This window comes from Micromesistius poutassou (genome assembly GCF_964030765.1).
Source record: "Micromesistius poutassou genome assembly, chromosome: 14".
Taxonomy (NCBI): domain Eukaryota; kingdom Metazoa; phylum Chordata; class Actinopteri; order Gadiformes; family Gadidae; genus Micromesistius; species Micromesistius poutassou.
Genome location: NC_140284.1, coordinates 2,645,634 through 2,671,968, shown reverse-complemented (window position 1 = coordinate 2,671,968; position 26,335 = coordinate 2,645,634). Strand labels below are relative to the sequence as shown.

At 50.6% G+C, this 26,335-nt stretch overlaps 1 protein-coding gene across 1 annotated transcript in view; it reads left to right on the top strand.

Moving 5' to 3' along the window:
• The first annotated feature begins 3,906 nt into the window (after positions 1 to 3,906).
• The window catches only part of fn1a (fibronectin 1a), a 42,013-nt gene continuing 19,584 nt past the window's right edge, over positions 3,907 to 26,335 (top strand). The window contains exons 1-20 of the mRNA XM_084478280.1: positions 3,907 to 4,145; positions 5,898 to 6,023; positions 6,499 to 6,636; positions 7,391 to 7,522; positions 7,872 to 8,009; positions 9,011 to 9,169; positions 10,664 to 10,858; positions 11,187 to 11,369; positions 11,712 to 11,888; positions 15,719 to 15,874; positions 16,512 to 16,640; positions 17,008 to 17,151; positions 20,470 to 20,591; positions 21,055 to 21,223; positions 21,432 to 21,617; positions 21,988 to 22,116; positions 22,670 to 22,759; positions 23,248 to 23,448; positions 24,769 to 25,047; positions 25,510 to 25,779. Coding sequence (XP_084334406.1) covers positions 4,067 to 4,145; positions 5,898 to 6,023; positions 6,499 to 6,636; positions 7,391 to 7,522; positions 7,872 to 8,009; positions 9,011 to 9,169; positions 10,664 to 10,858; positions 11,187 to 11,369; positions 11,712 to 11,888; positions 15,719 to 15,874; positions 16,512 to 16,640; positions 17,008 to 17,151; positions 20,470 to 20,591; positions 21,055 to 21,223; positions 21,432 to 21,617; positions 21,988 to 22,116; positions 22,670 to 22,759; positions 23,248 to 23,448; positions 24,769 to 25,047; positions 25,510 to 25,779 — 3,202 coding nt within the window. The 5' untranslated portion in view covers positions 3,907 to 4,066. The remainder of the gene's footprint in view (positions 4,146 to 5,897; positions 6,024 to 6,498; positions 6,637 to 7,390; positions 7,523 to 7,871; positions 8,010 to 9,010; positions 9,170 to 10,663; positions 10,859 to 11,186; positions 11,370 to 11,711; positions 11,889 to 15,718; positions 15,875 to 16,511; positions 16,641 to 17,007; positions 17,152 to 20,469; positions 20,592 to 21,054; positions 21,224 to 21,431; positions 21,618 to 21,987; positions 22,117 to 22,669; positions 22,760 to 23,247; positions 23,449 to 24,768; positions 25,048 to 25,509; positions 25,780 to 26,335) is intronic.

The following is a 26,335-nucleotide window of genomic DNA, read 5'->3' as shown; positions in this document are numbered from 1 at the left end:
GTTATGTGTATTGACTACAAATACGTTGCTGCCCATAGTAATAATACTTTCTATTCTTAAGATCATGTATTTTTCGAACATCCAAAAGAGTGAGGTGGTGACCACTTCACCACTGCACTCTGATTCACTTTTAACGGTAAATCACCCGCTGGTCAGACCACAGTGGGACATTCACTTGCAGACCATCACCAGCTAATGAAGAAAAATGGGGGTTTCCCTCTGCATAACAATAACACTGTTGGTGGTGCGTATGTGGTTTCAGAGCTGGCAAAACATTGTTGTGGTCGATGAAGCATTTCGCCCCAATATCACCAAAATCACTCTTCGATGAATCAGGCAGTGTTGGATTGGTAATGTCTGGAAATGTCTGTACAATGCTAAGGCAAACCGGTTTCTTCCCCTACCTGACCTCATGAAGCCCAGTCCATTGCCTTTATGTAACACTAGAGATGGTTATATGATCCATGCAACCACGGTTTTAAGAACTACATCCAGAGTGTTTAATAGCGGCCACTAATCCATCAGTTTAACCTTTCACCTTTTGACCACTGTGTTAAAGTTGGACCACTGGATTGTTATGTGAGATGTAGACAGAGAAGAAGAAAGAAAGAACAAAAGTCGGAAAGAAAGAGAAGGAAAGAAAGCGAGAAAGAAGTAAAGAACTACAGAAAGATAAGAAGCCCATATAAGTGGGCTGGGTGGTTGACTCACAACTAAATCAAACAAAAACAATCAATCAAATGTTTATGTGGGGATTTGGGATGACAGAGCAACAGATAGTGTTCAGCACGAAGCAGCTGTAACAGGAAACACATGTGGAGCTGGCGGCACACTCCTAGCGCCATGGTCCCACCATCTCTGGACTGCAATCGTTTTATCAACCAATCAAAACCTCTGAAAATGTGTTAGGAAATGTATTGGAATTAGTTGGCAGCCGGAGTACAATGATAGACGTAACAGAGATGATTGCGCAATTTGTCCTCCATTTCTTGTTGTGAAGAAAATACCAATGTTTTTTGGAAAAACAACTAGACCTCTGAAGAATAAGTCCCGCCTCCAAGGCTCCGGTTCCCTCGGTCAAATGTCTATGGGAAATAACATGGGTGAATGATCGTACATAACAAACTGTAGGTGGCGAAGAAGTAAAAGCTGAGTCACGTTTTGAACTACACACTTTTTCCATAGTTTCGACTGGCTTTTTGGATTGTCTGTGCCGTTAAAGTAGTAAACGATTATTAATGCTATTTTAACGGCACAGACAATCCAAAAAGCCAGTCGAAACTAGATGGAAAAAGTGTGTAGTTCAAAACGTGACGCAGCTTTTACTTCTTCGCCACCTAGAGAGTTTGCTATGTACGATCATTCAAAAACCCCATGTTATTTCCCATAGACATTTGATTGAGGGAACCGGGAGCCTTGGAGGCGGGACTTATTCCTCAGAGGTCTATGTTCAAGAAAGCTCGACCTTACTTTTGATTAATTTATGTCTGGGTACTTTCGTCTTACAATTAAAGTAAAGCTGAAAATATGCAACATGAACTCTTAGTGAAGACAGGTCAATGTTAAAAGGGATCTTAGTTTAGTTCATGACCCCTAAAAAATGAATCCTATGGACCAGAAATGGCTGTTGATGATATGCATTGAGCAGCTGACTGGTGTCGCTGTTTAAATGCTGAGCTCATGAACACACACATCACACACATCTAGCTGTGTTTCCATTGGGGCAGCACCTGCTTCTCATTTCAGTTGGACACCAGAGCATGTGGAACACATTGGTTAAAGTCAGTTGCCATTACGGTTCTTTTGAGTTAGAGTCAACGGTTTTAATGTTTGTTTTTTCCTCCTGAATGAAACCTAATATAGGAATACGTTGGACCATTAAGTCATATGTCATACCGTATGTTAGTAAGACAGCGAGTTCAGTGGACTGATAACCATGACTGATATCCTCTGATGCACTTTATCTTATTCTTGTTCTCTTTTCTGCTCTGCTGTTTTGAAAGTGGTAGTGCAACTGTCAGCAGTCAATGAGTACTTTTATTGTGAACATGCGGTCAAGCCAGGATGTTTGCGCTGGAAAACAAACAAAGTTTGAGGAAATGGAGGAATGACAACGCTGGATTCTTACACAGGAACCCCAGTCATCCGTCTGGGTTCCCACGACAACGGGCCCAAGCCGACCAGTCGGCCCGCAGGCCCACCTGGGCGTCGGCCACGGAGGGGCCAGTCAGACCAGAATGAGTGGCGATCCAGTGGGTCGGAGGTCCTGGCCTGACAACACACAGAGCACCAGGCTCAGTGATAAACGAGGGATTCCAGTGTGCTCAGAGTTGGGAGTTGCATGGACACGCTGAGACGGTCTTCTGGGTCCTGAGATTAAAACGTTTAGGCACCCCTTGCCGTGGACAATGACTCTGGAAGGGCCCCTATTGGCTCCTGGGCCCCTAGCTCCAGAAGGGCTGCTGCTTAGTTAAGCCCCCCCTGGAGGAGTAAACGTTTTCCAGACATTGAAACATGAGGTGACTGGATGGTTTCCAGACTCTGACGCCATGTGACCTACTTCGGCAGGTCTCAGGAGGGTTGGAGTAAAAAGCTTTTCTAGGCCCGATGCCTCGGATGGAGGCTGTGGGGCTAGGCCCTTCTGTATATTACCCTGCCTCTATAGGATGGAGGCTGTGAGGCTAGGCCCTTCTGTATATTACCCTGCCTCTATAGGATGGAGGCTGTGAGGCTAGGCCCTTCTGTAGGACACCCTGCCTCTATAGGATGGAGGCTGTGAGGCTAGGCCCTTCTGTATATTACCCTGCCTCTATAGGATGGAGGGCGTGATGCAGGGCCCTTCTGGAGGAGCGTTGTCCTACACAGCCTTGGTGCCCTGCAACCACGCAGCTGATGACAGAGACAGGTGTCCTTTGAGCCTACTCGAGTTATCAGCCTACTCAACAGCTCTGCCTAAAGAATGAAGCAGTGGTTGAATGATAGAAGGATTGTGTAGAGGGGAGGATAGTGGTTAGGGTGGTTAGGGTGTTTGGGTCCCAGTCAAGTTTTGGGTTCCAGCCCTAATCACCGCAAGTTTGTAGGTTTTGGATCCAATTCACTTAGCCCCCTGTCATGTTTTAATAAAAAATATCGTAAAGTAGCTTTTGATAATCCTGTCTACTTAATTCCAGCATATAAACAGGGCTGGGGGGGGGGGGGGGGGGGGGGGGAATTGGATGTGTGGCGTGTGTGCGTGTGTAGACAGGCAAAAACGTGTGTCACACGGTGAAACCGTGAGAGTTGGCAGCTCTGATATAAATTATAGAATGTATTGTATGTATGTCTGTAATTTGCTCTTCTGTAGTCTTCGCCTTTGAGGAGCGATAACGTGAGTTATTTTCATGGAATAAATCTGCCGTTATTAATTTGAAGTAGCCTAATTACTCGCGGCCATCATGCGCACATCTGGCCTCAACTGGGATTTAACGGACTCTACGCAACGCTCGAGGCGCAGCCACGCCCCCCGCTGCGCGGGCAGGGTGTGTATTGGCTCCTGGGATAAAGCTGACGTCACGGGAGGAGTTTTCCAATCGCGGAATTCGTTCGGGATTGGAAACGATGAACCGCTTAAATCCCTTGCGTCATGAATGTCGGACGTTTCAGTTATCTATCGCCTGTTTTTGTCTCAGAAAATAATCACACAAAAATAAATAGCCCCCTATATTAATTTCTCGATATAGAAATAACATTTTATAATTTAACCCTTTTAACTTAAAATAACTGTCGGGAATCAAGTTGCTGAGTTGCTGGGTATTGCCCTCAATATCGAACCCTTGGTCGGACCTCCCTCCGTCTGAGGCTAAGCCACGCCCAGATGAATCACTCCCACCACTAACCTGCCCTGCACACACGCGCACCAGACACACACATACACACACACACGGGTCGGAGACTGGAGTGGAGAGACCTGGGGCAGGACGCAGTGAAAGCCAAGGAACTTACGACCGAGCCTACTCTCCGGCAGGACATCTTGCACCAACACGCAACCGAACCTCAGTGTGTGGGACCTTGTGGCTCCTGCAGAGAGATGTTCCCCCGGGCTCTGGTCCTTCTGTGCCTCGGGACGGTGGTCCGCTCCCAGTCCGTCTCCAAGTCCGTCTCCCAAGGTTAGTTTATTATAGGCTGCTCCTCTCGCTCATACTAACCCTCCGTTTTTTGCGATCGGAAGAGTAGGCCTACGAAATATGTCTAAATACAAAATGCAGAACGCAAGACCAATTGTATTCTTAGTTAATGTGTCAAATTTGTTTAAGTCTTATTAGTTATCCATACCTGTTGACTTTTGCCGAAAAGTTAATTCATAATAACGGAAAAAAATATTTATAGTCTGTTGGCATTGTTCCCTAATATCGTTACCTCCATACACCACAGCACAGACAAAAGTAAAGTCATGCAAATAAATAAGATACATTGAAAAAAAAAAATCTAAATCATGGGGAGAGAAAAAACCGTCAGTTCATGATTTATGAACATGTTGCTGCAGCCGTTTGAAGTTTGAACATCTTGAGACGCTTGGTCAACGCTTTCGATTTTCTAGAAAATATTTATTCATAATGTGTCTTCTACAAAACAAGGAATAGCATATGTTAGAGAAGAAACTTGGCATTGCGCCAACTGGGTCTCTGCGGGTAGGCCTACTGAGAAAGACATATCTTTTATGTTCCCGTTACTGTCGGCTGCTATTAAGTTGGTTCAATTGTATCCTTCATCCTGTAGCCCTCTGCCTCTCTCTGTCTCTCTCTCTTCCTCTCCCTTTCTCTCTGTGCCTCTCTCTCGGTCTCTCTCTCCCTCTGTGCTTCTTTTTCTCTCTATCCCTTTGTGCCTCTCTCTGTCTCTCTCTCTCTTCCTCTTCCTCTCTCTATGTGCCTCTCTCTGTTTCTCTTTCCCTCTGTGTCTCTCTCTCTCTCGCTCTCTCTCTCTCCCTCTGTGTCTCTCTCTCTCTCGCTCTCTCTCTCTCTCTCTCCCTCTGTGTCTCCCTCTCCCTCTCTGTCTCTCTCTCTCTGTATCTCTGTCTGTGTCTCTCTCCCTCTGTGCCTCTTTCCGTCTCTCTCCCTCTGGGCCTATCTCTCTCTCTCTCTCTCTCTCTCTCTCTCTCTCTCTCTCTCTCCGTCTTTCTCCCGCCCTGTCTCTCTCTCCATCTGTGCCGCTCTCTGTGTCTGTCTCTCTCCCTCTCTCTCTTCCACTTCCCCTCTCGCTGTGTGTCTCTCTCTCTGGGTGAACTCAGTGAAGAACAGATGAACCCATATGGTCAATTAGGGCCTCTCCCATATCTCTGCTAGTCCTATAAAAAAAAGCTGAGAGGTGTAGAATTACACAAATAAGTGCACAAAGTAAGTCGTCTGTGTCTTTATCAAAGTCAAGAACGAAGAACACAACAGTGCAACCCAGCCGGTCCAAAACATCTGGTTTCTGTGACGATTAATTCATCTCTCATTCATTCAAAAACGGACCGGCACATCATTGAACCCCATCCACGCCACGGCCCACTTCGGGGTTAGGAGTCGCTGGCCCCGCCAGTGACCCCTCCTAGTGGGGCCCCGTGGTGACCCCTCCTAGTGGGGCCCCGCCAGTGACCCCTCATAGTGGGGCACCGTGGTGACCCCCCTAGTGGGGCCCCGTGGTGACCCCCCATAGTGGGGCCCCCGTGGTGACCCCCCTAGTGGGGCCCCGTGATGACCCCCCATAGTGGGGCCCCGCCAGTGACCCCTCATAGTTGGGCCCCGTGGTGACCCCCATAGTGGGGCCCCGTGGTGACCCCCCATAGTGGGGCCCCCGTGGTGACCCCAGCGCCGGTTGCGGAGACTCTGGGGTACCCTGAGGGTCCTAACCTGCTGTCCGCCGTCCTCTCTCCCCCCCAGAGGGCTGCACGGAGGACGGCGTGATGTACCAGGTGGACGAGCAGTGGGAGCGACGGTTCCGCGGCAGCACCCTGCTGTGTACCTGCCACGGGACGGCCGGCATCAAGTGCAACAGCAAGCCTGAAGGTCAGAGGGCCGCGCCGGTGTCTGCTGGCTGAAAAAGAGTCCCTCCTGTCATTCCTGTCATCGACTGCACTCTCACACTGACCCTGACCCTAACCCCACACCCTAACCCTAACCCTAACCCCACACCCGACCCTAACCCCACACCCTAACCCTAACCCTAACCCCACACCCGACCCTAACCCCACACCCTGACCCTAACCCCACACCCTAACCCTAACCCCACACCCGACCCTAACCCCACACCCGACCCTAACCCTAACCCCACACCCGACCCTAACCCCACACCCGACCCTAACCCCACACCCTAACCCTAACCCTAACCCCACACCCTAACCCTAACCCCACACCCGACCCTAACCCCACACCCTGACCCCACACCCTAACCCCACACCCTGACCCTAACCCTGACCCCACACCCTGACTGCATCCTAAGTGTTCATCTGACCCCGTACTCTGATCCCTCCGGCCCCTCTAGAGGCGGAGACGTGCTACGACAAGACCAACGAGAAGACCTACATGGTGGGGGAGACGTACGAGAGGCCCAAGGAGGGCATGATCTGGGACTGCACCTGCATCGGCTCCGGCAGGGGCAAGATCAGCTGCACCATCGCAAGTACGTGTTAATGTGTGTGTGTGTGTGTGTGTGTGTGTAACTCTGTGCACATTTGTCAACTATAGTGCAATACAGATCAAGTCTCAAATTCGGAAGTGTGTTTCATGACGCAAGCAAGGCTCTGTGTCGTGAACCCCCTCCTCCTCCTCCTCCTCCCCTCCTCCTCCTCCCCTCCCCCCCACACACACACATGTTTGACCAGGAAGTGCAGCATGGACCATAACTCATTGACAATGTGACTGGGTGTATGGCTCTGCCTGGTACTGGTTATGGCCTGACTCCCTCCACTCCCCGCCACCTCCTCCTCTCCTGCAGACAGCGGTCACTGAGTGTGTTCCTCGAGCCAGGGGCTAATCCCCGCATTCTCCATAGCTGTTCAGCAAGGCTACGCAGCTGTTAGCTAGGGCTAGCCCGGGGAACAATATGTGTGACTATCTGCATAGTTTAGTGATCTTCTCCATGGATACATTCCACACACACACACACACACACACACACACACACACGCATACACGCATGCACACACGCACACAGGCACGCACATGCACGCACGCACACACGCATACACGCAACCACACACACACACCCATACACGCATGCACACACGCACACACACACACACACACACACACACACGCATACACGCACACACACGCATACACGCACACACGCATACATGCATGCACACACGCACACACGCACACGCACGCGCACACACACATGGTTCATTGGGTTTGTGTCCGTTTCTCACCAGATCGGTGTCATGAGGGCGGAGCCTCCTACAAGATCGGGGACACCTGGAGGAGGCCCCATGAGACGGGGGGCTTCATGCTGGAGTGTGTGTGTCTGGGCAACGGCAAGGGGGAGTGGACCTGCAAACCCATCGGTGAGTCGTGGCGGCCAATCACACTGCTCCCACATGATACGGTGTGCTAGTTGGTGTATGGACAGCCTGCCGTTGCCACTGTTTCATTCAATCATCCCGCCATTCCAACCTGCCAGCACACACATCCACGTGCTCGCAAACATGTTGCTGGTTGATTGGTGGATGGATTGGTGAACAGATCTGAGTGTTTGATTCACCGACTGACTCATCGACTGTGTGTGTGTGTGTGTGTGTGTGTGTGTGTGTGTGTGTGTGTGTGTGTGTGTGTGTGTGTGTGTGTGTGTGTGTGTGTGTGTGTGTGTGTGTGTGTGTGTGCGTGCGTGCGTGCGTGTGTGTGTCCCTTCCGCAGCTGAGCGTTGCTATGACAACAGCGCGGAGCTGTCCTACGTGGTGGGGGAGACGTGGGAGAAGGCGTACCAGGGCTGGATGATGGTGGACTGCACCTGTCTGGGGGAGGGCAACGGGAGGATCACCTGCACCTCCAGAAGTACGTACCAGCCGCCCTCACCCTGACTCGAGGAACGCCGACAGGAATGCCTTCACGTGTCGTTTATAAATCCATCGTTCTGGGAGTTCAGCGTTCAGGTGTTAACGCCGGCCAGGGTGAGGGGTTCGCGTCCCACCGGGGCGACCCATGCTAAGGATGCATGGCATTGTGAGACACTTTATGAAGTTATATTTGATATGCCCGGTCTCCTCCTCTGTTTCTTAAGCTGCACCAGGTTGTGAGCTTGGTATTAGTCATCTTTTGGAAACAAGGCTCTATACCTGCTATTCTCTGACTCTAAACACCCTCCTGGTCTGATAACTATTACTGGTAATTACTAGCTATTTGGGAGACTTCTTGTTTTACTTTCACGACGTTCCTCTTGACTGCTGATGGAGTGATGATCTCCCTTTTTTGGCAAAGCAGATGTGGGATCCTTTTCCCTGCATTTTGTCGGTTGATTATCTGTTGTCTAAACAACACTGGCCAGCTACAAGGTTGTTTGTGTTTGCTGTTTGGTTGTGTGAGTCAGTAGTCAGTGAGACACACACACATGGACGCACACACAGCTGGATTCCCCTCCGGTAATCGCCATACCGTTCTAAAGCCTGTGGCTGAGAGGTTTTATACACACACTCAAGGCAAACATGTCTGACTAACAGGATATAGCGGACATTGGAGTTTCTTAGAAAGGTCTCCCAGGTTTGTTTTCAATTAGGGGCAGCTATAGCGTTTAAACCCTACACCCCGGCTCACCCCATGACCCGGAGTGTGTGTGTGTTCCCTGCTGGCTAGTTAGCATGCTACGCTAGTATGCTCACGTTGTGAAACACACACACACACACACACACACACACACACACACACACACACACACACACACACACACACACACACACACATTATAAACACACAATATATTCCTGCATTCTTTTAAAATGACATTTTATGACCTCCTCCAATAGTTTTCTGTTCTGCATTCCCTCTCGCTGTGTGTGCAGACCGCTGCAACGACCAGGACACCTACACGTCGTACCGCATCGGGGACACCTGGACCAAGACGGACAGCCACGGCAGTGTGCTGCAGTGCCTGTGCACGGGCAACGGCCGCGGGGAGTGGAAGTGCGAGCGGCACGCCTCCCTGCACACGTCTGGGCTGGGTGAGACACGTCCTCCTCCTCCTCCTCCACTGCTCCTCTCCTCAAACCTCCCTCCCGCTCCTTCAGCGGAGCTGTTTTTGATCGTCGCCTTGGAGACTCAGACGTTGTGCATTCCGCTGACAGCTGCAGGCGTGCACTGGCTGCGTGGACGCCGCCAACGCGCTCCCATTCATTCGCTGTGACCGAGGGTCCGCGTGGGCCTCGGGTTCCACCCGGGCACGTTTCCCAATCCTGACTTCATCCCCGTTGGGCTCGGTAATGCTCCGTGACTTGTTATCTGGAGCATGTGCACTTTGGGGGCCGCGTGCTCGCCGTGCGCATGCTCATCACCACGTCCCGGGCTGCAGTCCCAACGCCTGCATGGTGGCACGCGCTGACCTTGAGGATAGGAGGACGTTTGTGTTACGCAGAAAGTTTGTGTCTTGCTTGAGGTAAATGGAGAGATGGAGGGAGAGAAAGAGAGACAGCCAGACAGTAACTGAGGGAGAGGGGGTTGAGAGAGAATGGAGGCGAGGGGAGAGAGAGAATGGAGGTAAGGGGAGAGAGAGAATGGGGGCAGGGGAGAGAGAGAATGGGGGCAGGGGAGAGAGATATGTATAGGCTGTCAAGATGATCTGAGGACGTTAAGCAGGGGAGAGACACGACTCCCTGCTAGTAATGGGACAGGGTGGTAGAAGAATGGGGAGGAGGATTGGAAGGTGGTCTAGAACCACTAACCAAAGGGAAAGTTGGAAAGAATACACTGTTGTTAAGAGAAGCTAATCAACATTAACAAGGTGCAGTCTGCTTGTTCACAAATCCAATACTTTATTGATTTCATTGTGTTTCGCCAAGGAATGCAAGTTTTTGCAAGACCTTAGGGCTGCTTTGAGAGACACGCTGGTAAGAAGTTAATTTATTTGTTGTCTGATTATTTGCCATTTGGCTTTTACGGTTCTTTTTTCCTGCACAAAAAGTGATGTAAGAATTTTGGATTCCAACATCCTTTATTTATAGAGCATTCTTGTGCACTAATACAAAGTGCTTCACAACTAGGAAGGCAGGGATCGACAAAATGGTGGCAATAAATAATGTATACATCATTATCCCAAACCCTGTTTTCTGTAAAGGCCTCGATATACGTACAAACAAAATTCTTTCAAATGCACATAATCCCTCACAATTTCACAGAGTCTTTCACCCACCTGGTTTATTCAGAACCAAGGGCAGGATGCAATGGTTCATATGTGATGGATATGAATGGATACCAGAAACTATGGTCATCATTCACGTGGTGGTGATGCCATTGCAGGCAGCTTAGCGTTGTACTGTGGGGGGGGGGGGCTGAATGAGCACCCTGTTCACACTGCGTGTATGGATGCCCAATGCGGCACTTTGAGCTGGAAACATATTTTGCGATTACCTTTTAAGTATGTACCTAGGACTTTTCAACACTCACTCACTCACTCACTCTTGTGTTTCCATTGTTCTGCTCTTCCTCCCGGGGTGTTTCAGGGTCTGGCTCCCGGGTGGTCACCAACATCCAGCCGGCGGTCCATCGTGAAGGCGTGGTGGACTTCCCCCCCGAGGTGACCTGTTCCACGGAGTCTGGGCTGAACTACGTCCAGGGCCAGAGCTGGCTGAGGACCCAGGGCGACAAGGAGATGCTGTGTAACTGTGTGGGCAACGGCGTCAGCTGTCAGGAGTGGGGTGAGAAACCACCTTTCACACAACATTCTGTCCATTCTGTTATTATAGGATGTTTTTGTAAGTGCTTTGTGCTTTGTAAGTGAATCTTGTAAGTGAATTTTCCGGTGCAGCTTGTGAGGGAATGTATGAGCTGGCAAGACATCCTGGTTTCTTCCGATTTAAACCACAACATCCTGTCTCTGGGTTATGTGTTTGTTATATATAAAATATAATAAAGTTGCCAGGGTGTTGGATTCGGAGAGGTGCTCTTTGATCCCCAGGGAACAGTACAGCCTGACTGCAGGCTCCCCTGGGCGCTGAACTCACTCGTGTGTCTCTCTGCATCCAGAGGGCCCCGCTCCGGTGTACGGGGGTAACTCCGGGGGCCAGCCCTGCGTGTTCCCCTTCGTCTACAAGGGGAAGACCTACCACTCCTGCATCTCGGAGGGCCGCGAGGACGGGCAGCTGTGGTGCTCCACCTCCTCCGACTACGACGCCGAGGAGAAGTACTCCTTCTGTACCGAGAAGAACGGTAAAAAAAAAAAAACCCAAATGTAACCACTTCTGACTGGGGTCCTTTTTTTAAATAAGGAAATCCCTCACGTGCCTATGGGGAAGAATGGGCACGTTGTTTATGTAAATCACGGTTAAATCTCACATAACGCACAGTCAATAGACATATTGAAACAGAAAAATATTAGTTTTCCCCCCAATTATACCCTCTTGACTCGATGGTGGATTGTAGTACTGGTACCTCCTTCTGGTTTGACTACAGACCAGGGAGTGGAGTGTAACGTCACACAGCCTCCCGCCGTGTTTCTCCGTTGTGAAGGAAAGGCTAACGACTTCTAACCACGGGTGAATGTTCCAACAGTGATGGTGGCCACGCGGGGCGGGAACTCCAACGGGGCGCTGTGCCAGTTCCCCTTCCACTACCTCAACCAGAACTACACCGACTGCACCTCGGACGGCCGCCGCGACGGCATGAAGTGGTGTGGCACCACCACCAACTACGACGAGGAACGCCGCTTCGGCTTCTGTCCCATGGCCGGTGAGTGGGACCAGGTGGTCTGGTGGTCTGTGGGGTCGGGGGGGGGGGGGGGGTTTGAGCCAGTCTGAAGCCCGCCTGCAGCCTCTGCGGCCTGACCTGTAGGGCCTTCAAGGAGGAAAGGGCCCCAACCCCCTACCTGGTCATTAACGACACGTAGCTGGAAAAACCAAACCACTACAGGTCTCTTTGCTGTAGCCACAGCCTCTGCTGGGTATTCAGTGTGCTTGTGAATGTGTGTCACATGTGGAACAGACTGGAGGAGGGGGGGGGGGGGGGGGAGGGGGGGGAGGAGAGGGTGTGAAGGCCCTTCTGGCACCTCATTTGTAGTGGGGGTGTGGGGTGATGTGTGTGTGTGAGTGTGTTGATTGGGTGGGTGATGGGGAAAGGCGTCAGAGGTCTTCAAGGGGAATATAAATGATCACCCTAATTATTTTCAACACTCCCAAGGCATTGATTAACCTTTTGGCACCACGGGGACAACACACACACACACACACACACACACACACACACACACACATACACACACACACACACACACACCGGCATTTGCATTGTTAAGGGCGGTGCCACTCCAGGGATTCACCCTTACCTCCTCATGGAGTTACGGTATAATTAAGGCTGTGCCATAACTCTATTGGAAGGCCGTAATTGCTTCAAACAAGAGGGGAGTGACGCAGGGCTCTACCTGAGGAGCGTAAAGCTGTTATCTGAGTCCGGTCGGGGAGGGGAGAGACAATTAGATTTGAAGGACTTTCTGGTTCTCAGGAGCAGGTAGGGGTCCATGTAGAACCACGCGTTGCTGCCGTCGTTTGAGTGTGAATTAGTGGTCTTTGGGAGGACGAGGAACCCCCCCCACCCCGTAGAGCCGCGGGGGGCCGTGAACCAGGCGACCGCCACGGCAGTTGTTGTTGTTGTTGTTGTAGTAACAACAGGTTGGTTGACGATGGTCGGGAAAGTGTTTGAGAAATGGGGGTTGGATGTTAAGTTGATTTTAAAGGAAAAGATAAATCGGATATAATCCTAGGATAGAGTCGTTCTGCGTGTCACCAGGTTGTTTGTTGTTGTTGCCGCCGCGCCAATTGGTTTGTTGTTACTTGGTACACAATCCAGAGTTAATCCAGCCGATGAGGGGCCTTTTCACATGTAAACGGCCGTCTGCGAGGCAGAGTTGAGCCATCCAGAGTCATTAGGATGGTAATGACTGCTGGCCACGGGGTCTCCTTCAGGACCAACGCTAGTGGTGATGGAAGGGAGTCTATCCATAATCTACATGACAAAACACAGCTTTCGGGAGCTGTTCAAAGTGGAATTCACTAAACACTGGCCTGAAGTTAGCTACACACAACACAGGAGAACTATGAACTGTGCTTTTATATTTGCAGACGGTATATATATATATATATCAACAGTCATAAGGTTTACAGATTCCATGAGCACCTAAATTCAGTCTTAATATGGATTTTGGATTTTGATGGCATCTTCATTGGCACACGAAAATAGTCTAATATTAGAACCTGTAGGGAATTCAAGAAGACTACAGCTTTCTACGAGCATGGTCCGTCAGGGTGGGGGGAACCTCTCTCATATATCCTTACAACTCCTTAAAAGTTATGTTATCTTGCTTTAGAAATCCATTAAAACAGTCATGGAAAATAGACTCCAAATAAACACCCGTGTTGTGTTCTAGCCAGTGTGGGACACATGGCTGCCAGAGCTAATTAAGTTGTCAAAGACCGCAATTGAGGTCTTTGATATGGCCCTTAATGGCTTGAGAAGTAAGCGCAAAGCAAACATGTAGCCTGAAATGTGAATGCATATGTTTGTAAGGGTAAAGGCCATGCAGATGTTGGATAAGGACCTAACCTCTCCCTGCTCGGTATTCCCCTGTAGCTTGTCCATGGTGGGAACTAGTCTTTTGGAAGAGTTTCAAGTTTACTCATTAAAGTCCCTTGGCACTCATTTTAAGATATTAAAAGAGCCTTGCAGTAGCTCTTAGGGCTCATGCAACTGAAACGCTGTTAAATGGTCCAGTCCATGGCTCACAGTACACTTTCAACATGGATCATAAATCTTTGTGAATATAGTATTGATTTGGCCAACCTCATTACTTTGATTACTAGTATTTCATCACTTTAACACTGGAAGTGATGAAATACTAGTAATCATGAGATAATAGTATATTTAAAGTTAACAAATATTCCAGGCTCATAAAATATCTACAAAGTGTTTATTCTTGTATATTTTGTACATGCCAGCTGCTTGAATCCCAAAATATGATCACATGTGACCAATGTTCCAAGTCCTTTTTTTGGTGGAAAACATGTCACATGATCACAATCTTCAACTTCTTAAATCATAGGAGCAGCATATACTTCATCTGTTTCAAAGTTGAAATGTGTGCCTTTTTAAACACTATAGTAGCTCCAGATTTTACACCAGCCTATTTCAGGCCTTCAAATGGCCTCCAGTTCACACCACAAGCAATACCTCCCTTCAATGCGTCAAGGAGTATTTTCTCCTGCAGCCTGTGAAGGTTTGAGCCTAACCTCGTTTACAAACTGCATCAACCCAGGCAGTTATTATATTAGCATATTTTTGGATGCCGGTGGAATGATCCTAGCAGGAGCCCTCACCACTCAGAAAGCGTTTGAGTGAGTAAGGCTGAAGACTAAATCGGAGTGTACCTTATACCAATAGACTCTGACCAGCCCTCCAGAGATTCTCCCCCATTCCCCTCTAATTCAGCCCGACCCACGCTCCTCCACTTCGACTCCGTATCCATGCCAAACTGTACGCCTGGGACAGCTCTCGTCTTCCCAGAGAACAAGGAGGCTTTGGTCAAGGCTCCTGCAGCATGACCCCGGACAGCCCCGGCTGGGTGTCGGGACAGCCCCTGGCTGGGTGTCGGGACAGCCCTGGCTGGGCCTCGGGACAACTGGCGTGAGGATAGCCTAGGGCGTCAGGACAGCTGGCGCCGGGACAACAGTTGACACCCACACACACTCTCTGTCTTCCTCTTCATATTGAGGGAGCCCATCCACCCATGCATGTTTGATGCTTGGAAGAGAGAGTTGAACATGCTGTACAGTTGTTTTTGGTGGTGACGCTGTCCTCTTCAAAAGGGGACAGCTCTGAGCAACGTGTAGTGAAGATTCCGGGCTTGCATTCCTGAAAGCGAAAGCAAAATAAGGGGCATTGTATGAGATGAGCATATGGGTTGTTGTGCTTTACACATGTGTGCACACAGATACACTGACATCTGTTTCTTCTTTCTGGTGGAATTTTCAACCAGAAAGAAATTTTAATTATTATTTTCTTTTTAAATTGATGTAGGTGTTTAATGGCAGTTTTTTTTGGATCTAATTATTGACTTTCAGTGCGAAAATAAGATTTTCCTTTCAAGTTGAACGCGTTCATTTTTTTCCATCCTGAGAGTAGCAACCTGTAAATAATGTACTTTAATAGAGGGTTTGAATTTGATCTGTTGCATGTTCACGCCCGTATCGCCATACGTTATTCATGTGTGTGTGAGACTGAAACGCTCCAGGAGCGACGCACGTGAACGCCTTACAGTTGACATCAATCAATCAAATTCCGTGCTATTCCTCAGCCTCATTCATCAACACAAAGAGCTTCACACGGGAACGATCACAGCACGACAAGGACCTGAAGTCTTTCCTCGACCCCAGAGCTACTGGGGTCGAGGCCCGAGGTCTGCAGTCCCACCTGTAGCCACCCTGAAAGCAAGAGCCTCTTAGACCTCACCTGGAGGTAACTTCAGCCGCGTGTGTCCGATAGCTAACGTGCTTCCTCTGCTCCCGGTCCAGCCCATGAGGAGGTGTGCACCACCAACGAGGGCGTGATGTACCGCGTGGGCGACCAGTGGGACAAGCGCCACGACGTGCTGGGTCACATGATGCGCTGCACCTGTGTGGGCAACGGACGAGGAGAGTGGAGCTGCGTGGCCTACTCCCAGCTCAAAGGTCTGTGTGTGTGTGTGTGTGTGTGTGTGTGTGTGTGTGTGTGTGTGTGTGTGTGTGTGTGTGTGTGTGTGTGTGTGTCTGTGTGTGTCTGTGTGTGTCTGTGTGTGTCTGTGTGTGTCTGTGTGTGTCTGTGTGTGTCTCTCTCTCTTTTGGGGAGAATGTAATGAGAGAGGGTGATATTCTGGTCTGCGTGACAAGGTGAAGGGTCACCCCTTTCCTCGCCACTCTGGGGTCAAAGGTCATGTTTGGGAATTCCCTCTGGCCTCTACGGCCCCTGTGGGACATCATAGGTCCATAGCACCTCATAGGAGACCAACCCAAAACGTCACAACAACCCTCAATTCAATTTATTTTCTACATAAAGTATTTGACAAACATGTGATGCCACAGTCTAGTGGCTAGGGTGCTCTATTCCCAACCTAAAGGGTCTGTGTTCCATCCCCAATCCCCACACCGTGGCCCGAAAGACGATCCTAAATGCTCTTGGCTGCTTGGCTACAGGCCTGTGAGGCCAGAGGGGTCATCTCAGCGTCGCAGATGTGTTTCCCTTTCGTTCTGCGCGCACAACCGTGACGTTCCTCGACCGCGGGTGTGAACCCCCCCCTCCTCCTCCTCCGTCTTCTCCGTGTTCCTCCAGACCAGTGCATCGTGGACGGCCTGACCTACGAGGTGAACCAGACCTTCACCAAGCAGCACGAGGAGGGCTACATGATGAACTGCACCTGCTACGGACAGGGCCGCGGCCGCTGGAAGTGCGACGCCATTGGTGGGTCCCAGCAGACAAACAAACAAAACAAACCGAACAAACACAGATGACAGTCTGATGAGATTACAGGAGATTAGATTGGCTTTACAGGTTTTTTTTGGCAAGGCTACGAGGTTGTTCATGAGGGTTTATTTATTTATTTGTTGTATGTTTCCTCTGTGAAGCGCTTTGAGCGAGAGAAAAGCGCTATACAAGTCCAATTTATTATTATTATTATCATGATCCCAAAGAAATACAGCGATAATGGGTGGTAAGCAGGGAGATTAGTGGTCATTTTTTTTTCATTGGGGACTCTGTGGTGTACTTTTTCTTTCTTTCCACTGAGGAGTGACGTGTGTGTGTGTGTGTGTGTGTGTGTGTTTTCCAGACCAGTGCCAGGAGCCTGAGACCAGAGCCTTCTACCAGATCGGAGAGTCCTGGGACAAGACCATCCATGGAATGATGTACAAGTGCTACTGCCACGGCCGCGGCATTGGGGAGCTCAGCTGTGAGCCCCAGCAGACCTTTCCTGGTAACACACACACACACACTCACGCACACACACACACACACACACACACGCACACACGTTCTTCTTCAAATCAAGGTTCAAGCACTGTCACCTATTTGAAAGCACCACCACCAGCACCACACAAATCTGCAGACTCAAAACGAAACTAAAGAAAAACCCATTTCCAAACAGGTTTAATTATACCATGACTGTGTTTATTATACTCTTTATCTCCCTCTTCTCTGTCTGTCTCACGGACACTCACACGCGCACGCACAGACACGCGCGCAAGCACACGCGCACAGGGTTCAGGGTTGTATGTGTGGCGATGGCACAGTTTGTCAACTTTGTGCGACTGAGCTGTCTTAACACCACGTTGGTGTCTGGTTGTTCTTGTCACAGTTTGTCAACGTTGTGCGACTGAGCTGTCTAACAACTCTTTGGTGTCTGGTTGTCCTTGGAGTCTCTCTCTATCTGTGGCGATGCCGTGCTGGGAGAGCAGGCCATGTCCCCCATCCTCCCCTCTCTCCCCCATCCCACCATCACACTCAAAGAAATACAAAGCATTTCATTAAGAACTAATAGATGACCTTCAGGTCATTTATTGTTTATATTAGTATTGTACAAACATATGTAGATGTTTGTCCAATGTTGTACTGCTATATGTATGAGATGGTCCTGAGCACGTCCAGGTTTCTGTGCTCCCAGATACATGCTGCGGGTGAATGTGTCTGAACATGCTGCTGTGGCTCAGAGCGGCAGGCCTCGTGCTTCAGCCGCCCCCCCCCCCCCCCCCCCCCCGGGACTGCTGGCTCAACGGGGGGGCTGGCGGCACAAACGTTTGTCAACCGGTTGCTGTAAACTATGTTTGTCTAAGGCTCTTTGAAAACAGTGGGCCCTTGACTTTGATGTTAAGCAGTGAGAGTGCGGGGTGGGGGGTGAGGGGCGGAGGGTGGAGGGTGCTTGGAGGGGAGTCGAGGGAGGGGTGGAGGGTGCCCGGGGAGGGGGGGGTAGGGTGAGGGGTGGAGGGTGCTTGGAGGGGCGTTGAGGGAGGGCAATTTCCTCTCCAAATACCCCGCCCCCGCCCACCACCCTTCCCCTTCCCCAACTCTGAGCTTTTGTTCTGCTAGCATGTGGGGCTATTTATTATTGCCACAGCTGTACAAAAGACACACACACACACACACACACACACACACACACACACACACACACACCGTTCTGCACGTTTTTATTATGGATACCTTTTGCTTGGGGAGTGGTGTCCCATCTGCCTCGTTTGTTTTCCTTGACTTTCTTTCTCCCGGCCAGACTGTGAAGCGAGGGAAAGGCGTTGTGGTGGGGGAGGGTTGTGTCTGTTTCCTGCAGATCAGATCAGCTCACCCCCCTGCCACCACCACCACCAGGGCCTTTTGATGTCTGTTCCTCTGGGTTCAGCCTCCCGGGTGCTCTGCTTATCACCACCTTTCTCTTACAAGTGGAAACTTTGCAGGCACATGTTGGCCCAATGTGCTCATTCCAGCGCATTTGCATCAATTAGCTCCTTAGACAACATCACGTTGTCCGGGACTGATGCTCTCTCTACTTACCCCTGGTTCCCTCGTCACCCAGGGGCTGTAGTTATATGCTGATGACAAGGAGGGCTGTTATGTTATTGTTTTCCTCAGTTTCCCATGAAGCCCTGAGGGCACATATGGGCCATGGCGCACGCCGCACACAAACAACACACACGTTCATGTTGCAATGTCTGGGAACTGTGACTCTTTCAAATCCATAGTTTTTCTTTAATACGCATGCCTTGTTACTGGTATAGTTCTGCAGGTTTTCTACCTGGGTGTATGTAGCAGAGCGAGACGGAGAGAAACGTTTTTTTCAACTTTTGAAAGGGCACCCCTTCCAAAGCTGCTGTAATAGCATCCAGCTGTGAAGTTGTGTGTGTGTGTGTGTGTGTGTGTGTGTGTGTGTGTGTGTGTGTGTGTGTGTGTGTGTGTGTGTGTGTGTGTGTGTGTGTGTGTGTGTGTGTGTGTGTGTGTGTGTGTGTGTGTGTGTGTTTCAAGAGCATTGTGACTGTAGGCCAACCATAGTGAGTTTGCTTACTGAGAAGAGGACCATAAAAGGTAAAAAGACAACAGGCAGTTTGTTGGGCTCCAGATCGAGTCTGGGTTCGATAAAACCCCAGAGAGTTCTTCGTCCTGTCTGCTTGTTTCTCTCCTCAAAGATAAATCTTTAGAAATGGCTCCCCCCTACCACTTTTCTCATTTTGTCGTCCATATAATAACACCATTTTAGATCTCTCCTCGTCATAAATACCCTATTCTTTCTATGAAGGAAATGCACTCAAAACAAGTGGTGTGTGTGTGGTGTGCACTTGCTTTTGTGTGTGTGTGTGTGTGTGTGTGTGTGTGTGTGTGTGTTTCTGTGTAGCCCTCACCCCCAGCCTGTGGTCGACTGGCCTGTAATAGGCAGTAATGGCTGCCAGATTGTTTGGGGGTGGCCGGTGTATCTGCTTCCAGGCTCTGGTTAACCCCGCCACTTGCTCACAAACGCTGATTACAGCCTCACTGCTTGGGAAAGCGGTCAGAAAACCTCAGTTCTTTATAGAAGCTACCGGTTTCTATCAAAAGGCCTCAGAACAGCAATCTGGTTGCCATATGTCATGAGTGTTATCAGTGTTATTAAAGAAAAATATTAATTTGAAATGTTGCATTCATCGTAAGAAATGCCACAGTTTCTAATTTGGCAAGATGATGTTGGGAAACCAGCTATTATAGAAAATAAAAGACATGAACGTAGAACATTATTAGATTAGGAGAGTATAGCACCACTCCCCAGTATATAATATGTCAATACAATGCAGGAGAGATTATATATTTTGGAGTTTTTGGCATTGAGAACTTCAGGAGTTTTAGGTGATGTCCTCTACAGATAAGAATAGTTTGCAGAAAGAAGGAATGAAGTGAGGGAAAGAGGGATAGTTTGCAGGAAATGGAGGGCAGAGTAGGACTGTTCCCTCCGAGCTGGGGAATCTTGCGCTGGAATTTCACGTTGATGTGTCACTTTCTCCCCATCTCCCTTTCTTTCTTCTATTCTGCACGGGGAACTATGCCCCAGCTGCCATGTTTCACACGGTTGACCTTTGGTACCTTTGGTCAACCGCGTGAATGGAATTGTAATGTTGACGACCCTCTGTAGTCACTTAGCTCCGTAACTCCATAGCCTGCTGCAAACCTCACGTGAACCATTATGTAAAAAACACTGCATGTGTAACATTTAGCAGTACCTTCTATCCGTGTGTGTGAATGTATCCCATAATTGATCTATGGTCTGTCTCGTCCGCAGGTGGACAGCGGCCCGTCCAGGTGATAATTACGGAGAGTGGAAACCAGCCCGACTCCCACCCCATCCAGTGGAACGCCCCCTCCTCCGCCCACATCACACAGTACATCCTCAAGTGGAGACAGGTAACTAACCCAGTGCATCCTCACGTGGTGACAGGTAAATCCTAACCCAGGGCCCAACACCTGTCAGTGTCTTCACCTTAATGAGGATGAATGGGTATCATTAAGAGAAATGTGTAAGATAAGCGCAAGCATTGACGGATGGGGCTCCGGATGGTGTGGTGATGCGGGTGTTCCACTCCCAGCTGAAAGTCACCGAGTTCGATCCCGCACTGTCTGCAGTCTGCCTACAGGCGTCTGCCTTAGAGGCCTAACCCTTACCAGTCCCTTAATGACATCTGCTCAAAAGATCTCTCAACCCAACATTTACATTCAACTCCAAAAGACCCCCGATGTGCGCGAACATTGAGCTACGACTCCAAAAGTTGGACATATTTGTCCAACCTAACCGGCGTCGGTCCGAACCCGTCGGCAAGCCTAACGACCCCCCCCCCCCTCTCCCCCACCCCTCCGGTGGCGCCCGCAGAAAGACTCGCCCAGCCCCTGGAGAGAGGTGCTGATCCCGGGACACCTCAACACCTACACCATCTCGGCCCTGAAGCCCGGCATCACCTACGAGGGTCAGCTGATCAGCGTGCTCCGCTACGGCCGGCGCGAGATCACGCGCTTCGACTTCACCACCAACTACGGCTCACGTGAGTGTGTGTGTGTGTGTGTGTGTGTGTAGCGGCCGTGTAGCGCGCGTTCGAGGGAGAGCCCCGCCCGATGTGGCCGCAAGGGAGGGGGGGGGGGGGGGGGGGGGTGTCACGCTGCTGCGTGTGGACCGCCGTGTTGCTACCTGCGTTAAAACTCTCTCCTCTCACACCCCCCCCCCCCCCCCGACCCCCCCCCTCCTGGTTCCAGTGGCCACCTCGGAGGGCGACACCGTGCAGCCCCCGCCGGAGGTGGACACCTCCGAGTCGGTGACGGAGATCACCTCCAGCAGCTTCGTCATCTCCTGGGTGTCGGCGTCGGACACCATCTCCGGCTTCAGGGTGGAGTATGAGCTGACGGAGGAGGGCCAGACCACGGGGCAGGCCAGCGTCCTGGGTGAGTGAGCTGAACGCTCGCGGCGGCTCCCGGCCGAAGAATCGAAGAGTGTCCGTCTCTCCTCTGATTTACTTTTCACATATATGATAAACTGTATATATATATATATGATATATATCATCTGCTATATACTCCCTTACAATCGAAATGAGCAGAGCTTGAATGTTCCCCTTTGTTGTAAAAAACAACATTCAAACAACCTTTCCGTTGTGGTCTTCAGCCTAAGCTTCCCGGTACTACCCTTGATTTATCTTTTTTCGGAAAAAAAAAAACGCTTGAAATTGAATGGTTCTGGTGGCATTTGTTGTTGGTTTCCACGGTGATAACTCGACGGTTAATGAACAACGTGACAATGTGTGTGGCGTCGCAGAGCTCCCTCGCACCACCACCTCGGTGAACATCAACGACCTGCTGCCCGGCAGGAAGTACAGGGTCAACGTCTACGAGGTGACAGACACCGGATACGACAACCTCATCCTCACCACCTCCCAGACCACCGGTTAGGACTCAGCCTCTCTCCTGTGTCTCTCCTGCGTCTCGCCTCTCTCTCTCTCTCTCTCTCTCTGTCTCTCTGTTACTCTCTCTGTCTCCTTCTGCCTGTCGGTCTCTCTTTCTGTCCCTGTCTCTGTGTCTCTCTGTCACTCTCTCTGTCTCCTTCTCTCTGTGTCTCTCACTCTCTTTGTCACGGTCTATGTCTCTCCTCCCTCTCTCTCCCTCTTTGTGTCTCTCTCTCTCTTGGTCTGTCTATGTCTCTCTCCCTCTCTGTGTCTCTCTCTCTCTTGGTCTGTCTATGTCTCTCTCCCTCTCTGTGTCTCTCCCTCTCTTGGTCTCAGTCTATGTCTCTCTCCCTCTCTGTGTCTCTCCCTCTCTTGGTCTCAGTCTATGTCTCTCTCCCTCTCTGTGTCTCTCCCTCTCTGTGTCTCTCCCTCTCTTGGTCTGTCTATGTCTCTCTCCCTCTCTGTGTCTCTCTCTCTCTTGGTCTCAGTCTATGTCTCTCTCTCAGTTCCCTTGTTGCGTGACTGTGTGTGTGTTAACCTCTCCTTCCGCCGCAGCTCCAGACGCTCCGGTGGACCACGAGGTGGAGGAGGTGCAGGAGACGTCCATCGTGATCACCTGGGACAAGCCTCTCGCTCCAATCACAGGTGAGTTCAACCATGCACACACACACACACGCACACGCACACCTACGCACGCACACACACACACACACACACACACACACACACACATGAGTAAACACACACACACACACACACACACACATGAGTAAACACACACACACACGCACACACACACACACACACACACACACACACACACACACGTAAACAACGTAAACACACACACACACACACACACACGTAAACACACACACGTAAACACACACACACACACACACACACACACACACACACGTAAACACACACATGTAAACACACACACACACACACACACACACACACACACGTAAACAACGTAAACAACGTAAACACACACACACACACACACACACACACACACACACACACACACACACACACACACACACACACGTAAACACACGTTAACACTCTTAAAACGCGCGCACGCGCTAACCTGGAGTCTGCTAACACGCGCGCGTGTTCGGCAGGCTACCGCGTGGTGTACACGCCGTCGGAGGAGGGGGAGGGGGACAGCACCGAGCTGGTCCTCCCCAACACGGCCACGGCGGTGACCCTGAGCGACCTTCGCCCCGGGCAGCAGTACAACATCAGCATCTACGCCGTGGAGGACACCCTGGAGAGCCAGCCCATCTTCGTGCAGGTCAACACCGCCGGAGACCCCCTACCAGGTAGGCCCGTGACCGCCGGACCCGTCGCGGTCAGGGGGGAGTGGTTAGCCAGCGGGTTCTGGGTTGAACCCCGCCACGTCTGCATAGGCTTCTTGGGCTCGGTGCCCGTAGCCCCGCCTTGCTTTGTAATAATGCCTGAATGAAAGTAGGATTTTACTGTCCTTCGCTTTGGATGTTGACTATTGAAATGAAGCCATGGATAATATTGTGGGTGAAACATAACCGAGTGCGAAACACTTTGCCTTCTCAACAAAATGTGTCCCCCCATCGCAAAAGGACTGTTCTTCTATTCTATTATTCTGTTCATCCACTGAAGTGGATCGTGTCTGCATCAAAAGTGACCCACAAATCATCTCAAGACACAATCATTCACAAGGCAGATATAAAGACACTGGCCCAGTATCCTGCCTCGTTCAGAGCTTCCCTCTCACCAACGTCCACTGGAAAGGCCGTGCTTCCAAACGACTTGTCTTGTCTTTGATACCAGCCGCCCAGCTTCCCGTGTGTATACAGGTCTCCCTCCCATCTGGTTCAGTTTTAGCCCATAAAACCGCTCACATCTCCTGCTCCGTCCTCGGATAACCTCTGGGGAATTAAACGGCCATGCACACTTTGTTGTAGGAATACTGCAATATCACACACACACACACACACACACACACAGCTTTCTACTCTTTGAGGTAAAGAAAGGCAGAAGATTCTGTGCAGTTAGTCTGAGTGTCTACACATGTGCTCCGGAGTTCCGGAGACGTCTGGGTCTCCAGGTGTGTGCGAAGAGACACATTTCGAGACACTTTCTGAGGCTGGTACTTTGCAAAGTCAATTGGTGCTCACTCGTTTACACCGACTTTGGTTGGCGGTCGAAGGACTTGAGCCTCTTGGCTGAGCTCCACTCGGACCCATTGCCTTAGAGGCGGGCCTTGGTCATGAAGGCCAGCCAACCCCCCTTTGATGTTTCCAACCCTCATTTTATTTGGAAAGACAATCCCATTGAGAGCCAATTCTTAAATCTGGCCAATGTAGGTCCCTTTAAACTGGAAAGACTTTAACATGGTATATTACCCATGCAAATTCAAGGTTCAAGGTGGTTTATTGTCATATGCACAATTACAAGTACAGAAGCAGTCGCTGACATTGAAATTCTTAAATCTCAGGCTCCTTCAACAGTGCAATATAAAAAGTAAAAGTATAAGGGAAACACAAGTAAAGAGAGCTGAGACCTAAATAAACAAAAATAAATCAATAAGAAATAATTAGAATAAAATAAAAATATAATAATAACTGTAATGCATAAATCGACGTGTTTCCTGGTGTGCACAGTGGAGGAGGTGGCCACGCCCACAGAGCTGCAGTTCGTCGAGGTGTCCGCCAATCATATCGTTCTGACCTGGTCCGGCCCCCTCGGCGCCGTCTCGGAGTACCGGATCAACGTGGCCCCTGTGGACGAGCCCGGGAAGCCCCAGAGAGAGCTGACGGTCCCCGCCATCGAGAGCGCCTACATGGTCAAAGAGCTGCACCCCGGCACCACGTACCGCTTCAGCGTCTACGCCATCTTCAACGGGCGGGAGAGCGCGCCCCTCGTCAGGGAGCAGGCTACAAGTGGGTCTACCGACGCACGCACGCACATCCACCCCTCCACCCCTCCACCCCTCCACCCCTCCATCCCTCCATCCATCCATCCCTCCACCCCTCCACCCCTCCATCCACCCCTCCACCCCTCCATCCCTCCATCCACCCCTCCACCCCTCCACCCCTCCATCCATCCATCCAAACATACATATATTCATACATACATATGCACGCACACACACACACACACACACACGCACACACACACACACATGCACACACACACACACACACACACACACACATGCACACACACACATGCACACACATATGTACATATATATACACACACACACACACACACACACACACACACACACACACACACACACACACACACACACACACACACACACCCCCTGTGACCTCTGACCTCTGTGACCCCCCCCTCCCCCTCCCCCTCCCCCCCTCCCCCCCCCTCCCCCTCCTCAGAGCCCGACGCTCCGTCTGAGGTCCACTTCCTGAACGCCACGGACGCCAGCGTGGTCGTGGCGTGGTCGGCGCCGCTGGCCCGCGTCACGGGCTACCGCCTGGTGCTGGCCAGGGACGGGGACGGCTCCGCCCCCAAGCTGCTGCGGCTGCCGGCGCGCCTCACCCAGTACACGCTGCTCAACCTGCGGCCCGAGACGGGCTACACGGTCACGCTGCACGCCGAGCAGGACAGGGGGCTCAGCGAGGGCCACACGGCCCGCTTCACCACGGGTGGGCGCCCCCACACACACACACACACACACACACGCCACACCCCCCCCCCCCCCGCGCACCACACGGGATAATCACACACGGTGATGATGATGAGGATGGGGCTTTATATGTATGGCCCTCATAGGGGTGATGATGATGATATAAGAATTGATCCTAATGTTTGACGCGGGTACAATCGAATCCAGTAGTTGAAGTAGACAGGAGCTGGGTTGGAGAGGAAGGAAGACAGACGGGGCAGGGTGGTCATGTATTCGGGTCAATACGGTACAAGCCTGAAGCAGCATATCCAATCTAAAAAAAAGAAAAACATTGATGGAGCGTTTGATTTACTGATGGCTGTTGGGATGTAAAGACAACGTCAACAAATGGGGCAGAAATAGCTGCTAAAATAAATTGCCTACGCTAGCTTTAACGACCTGTATCTAAAAATGTGTTGGTCACTGTGGATAAAAGTGTCTTGTTTGTCGTAAACATGAGACATAGCCCCTTCCTCCAGGGCTAGGACGGACACATTGTGGGAGTAGAGACGTATATTATTATGACCAATGACCGG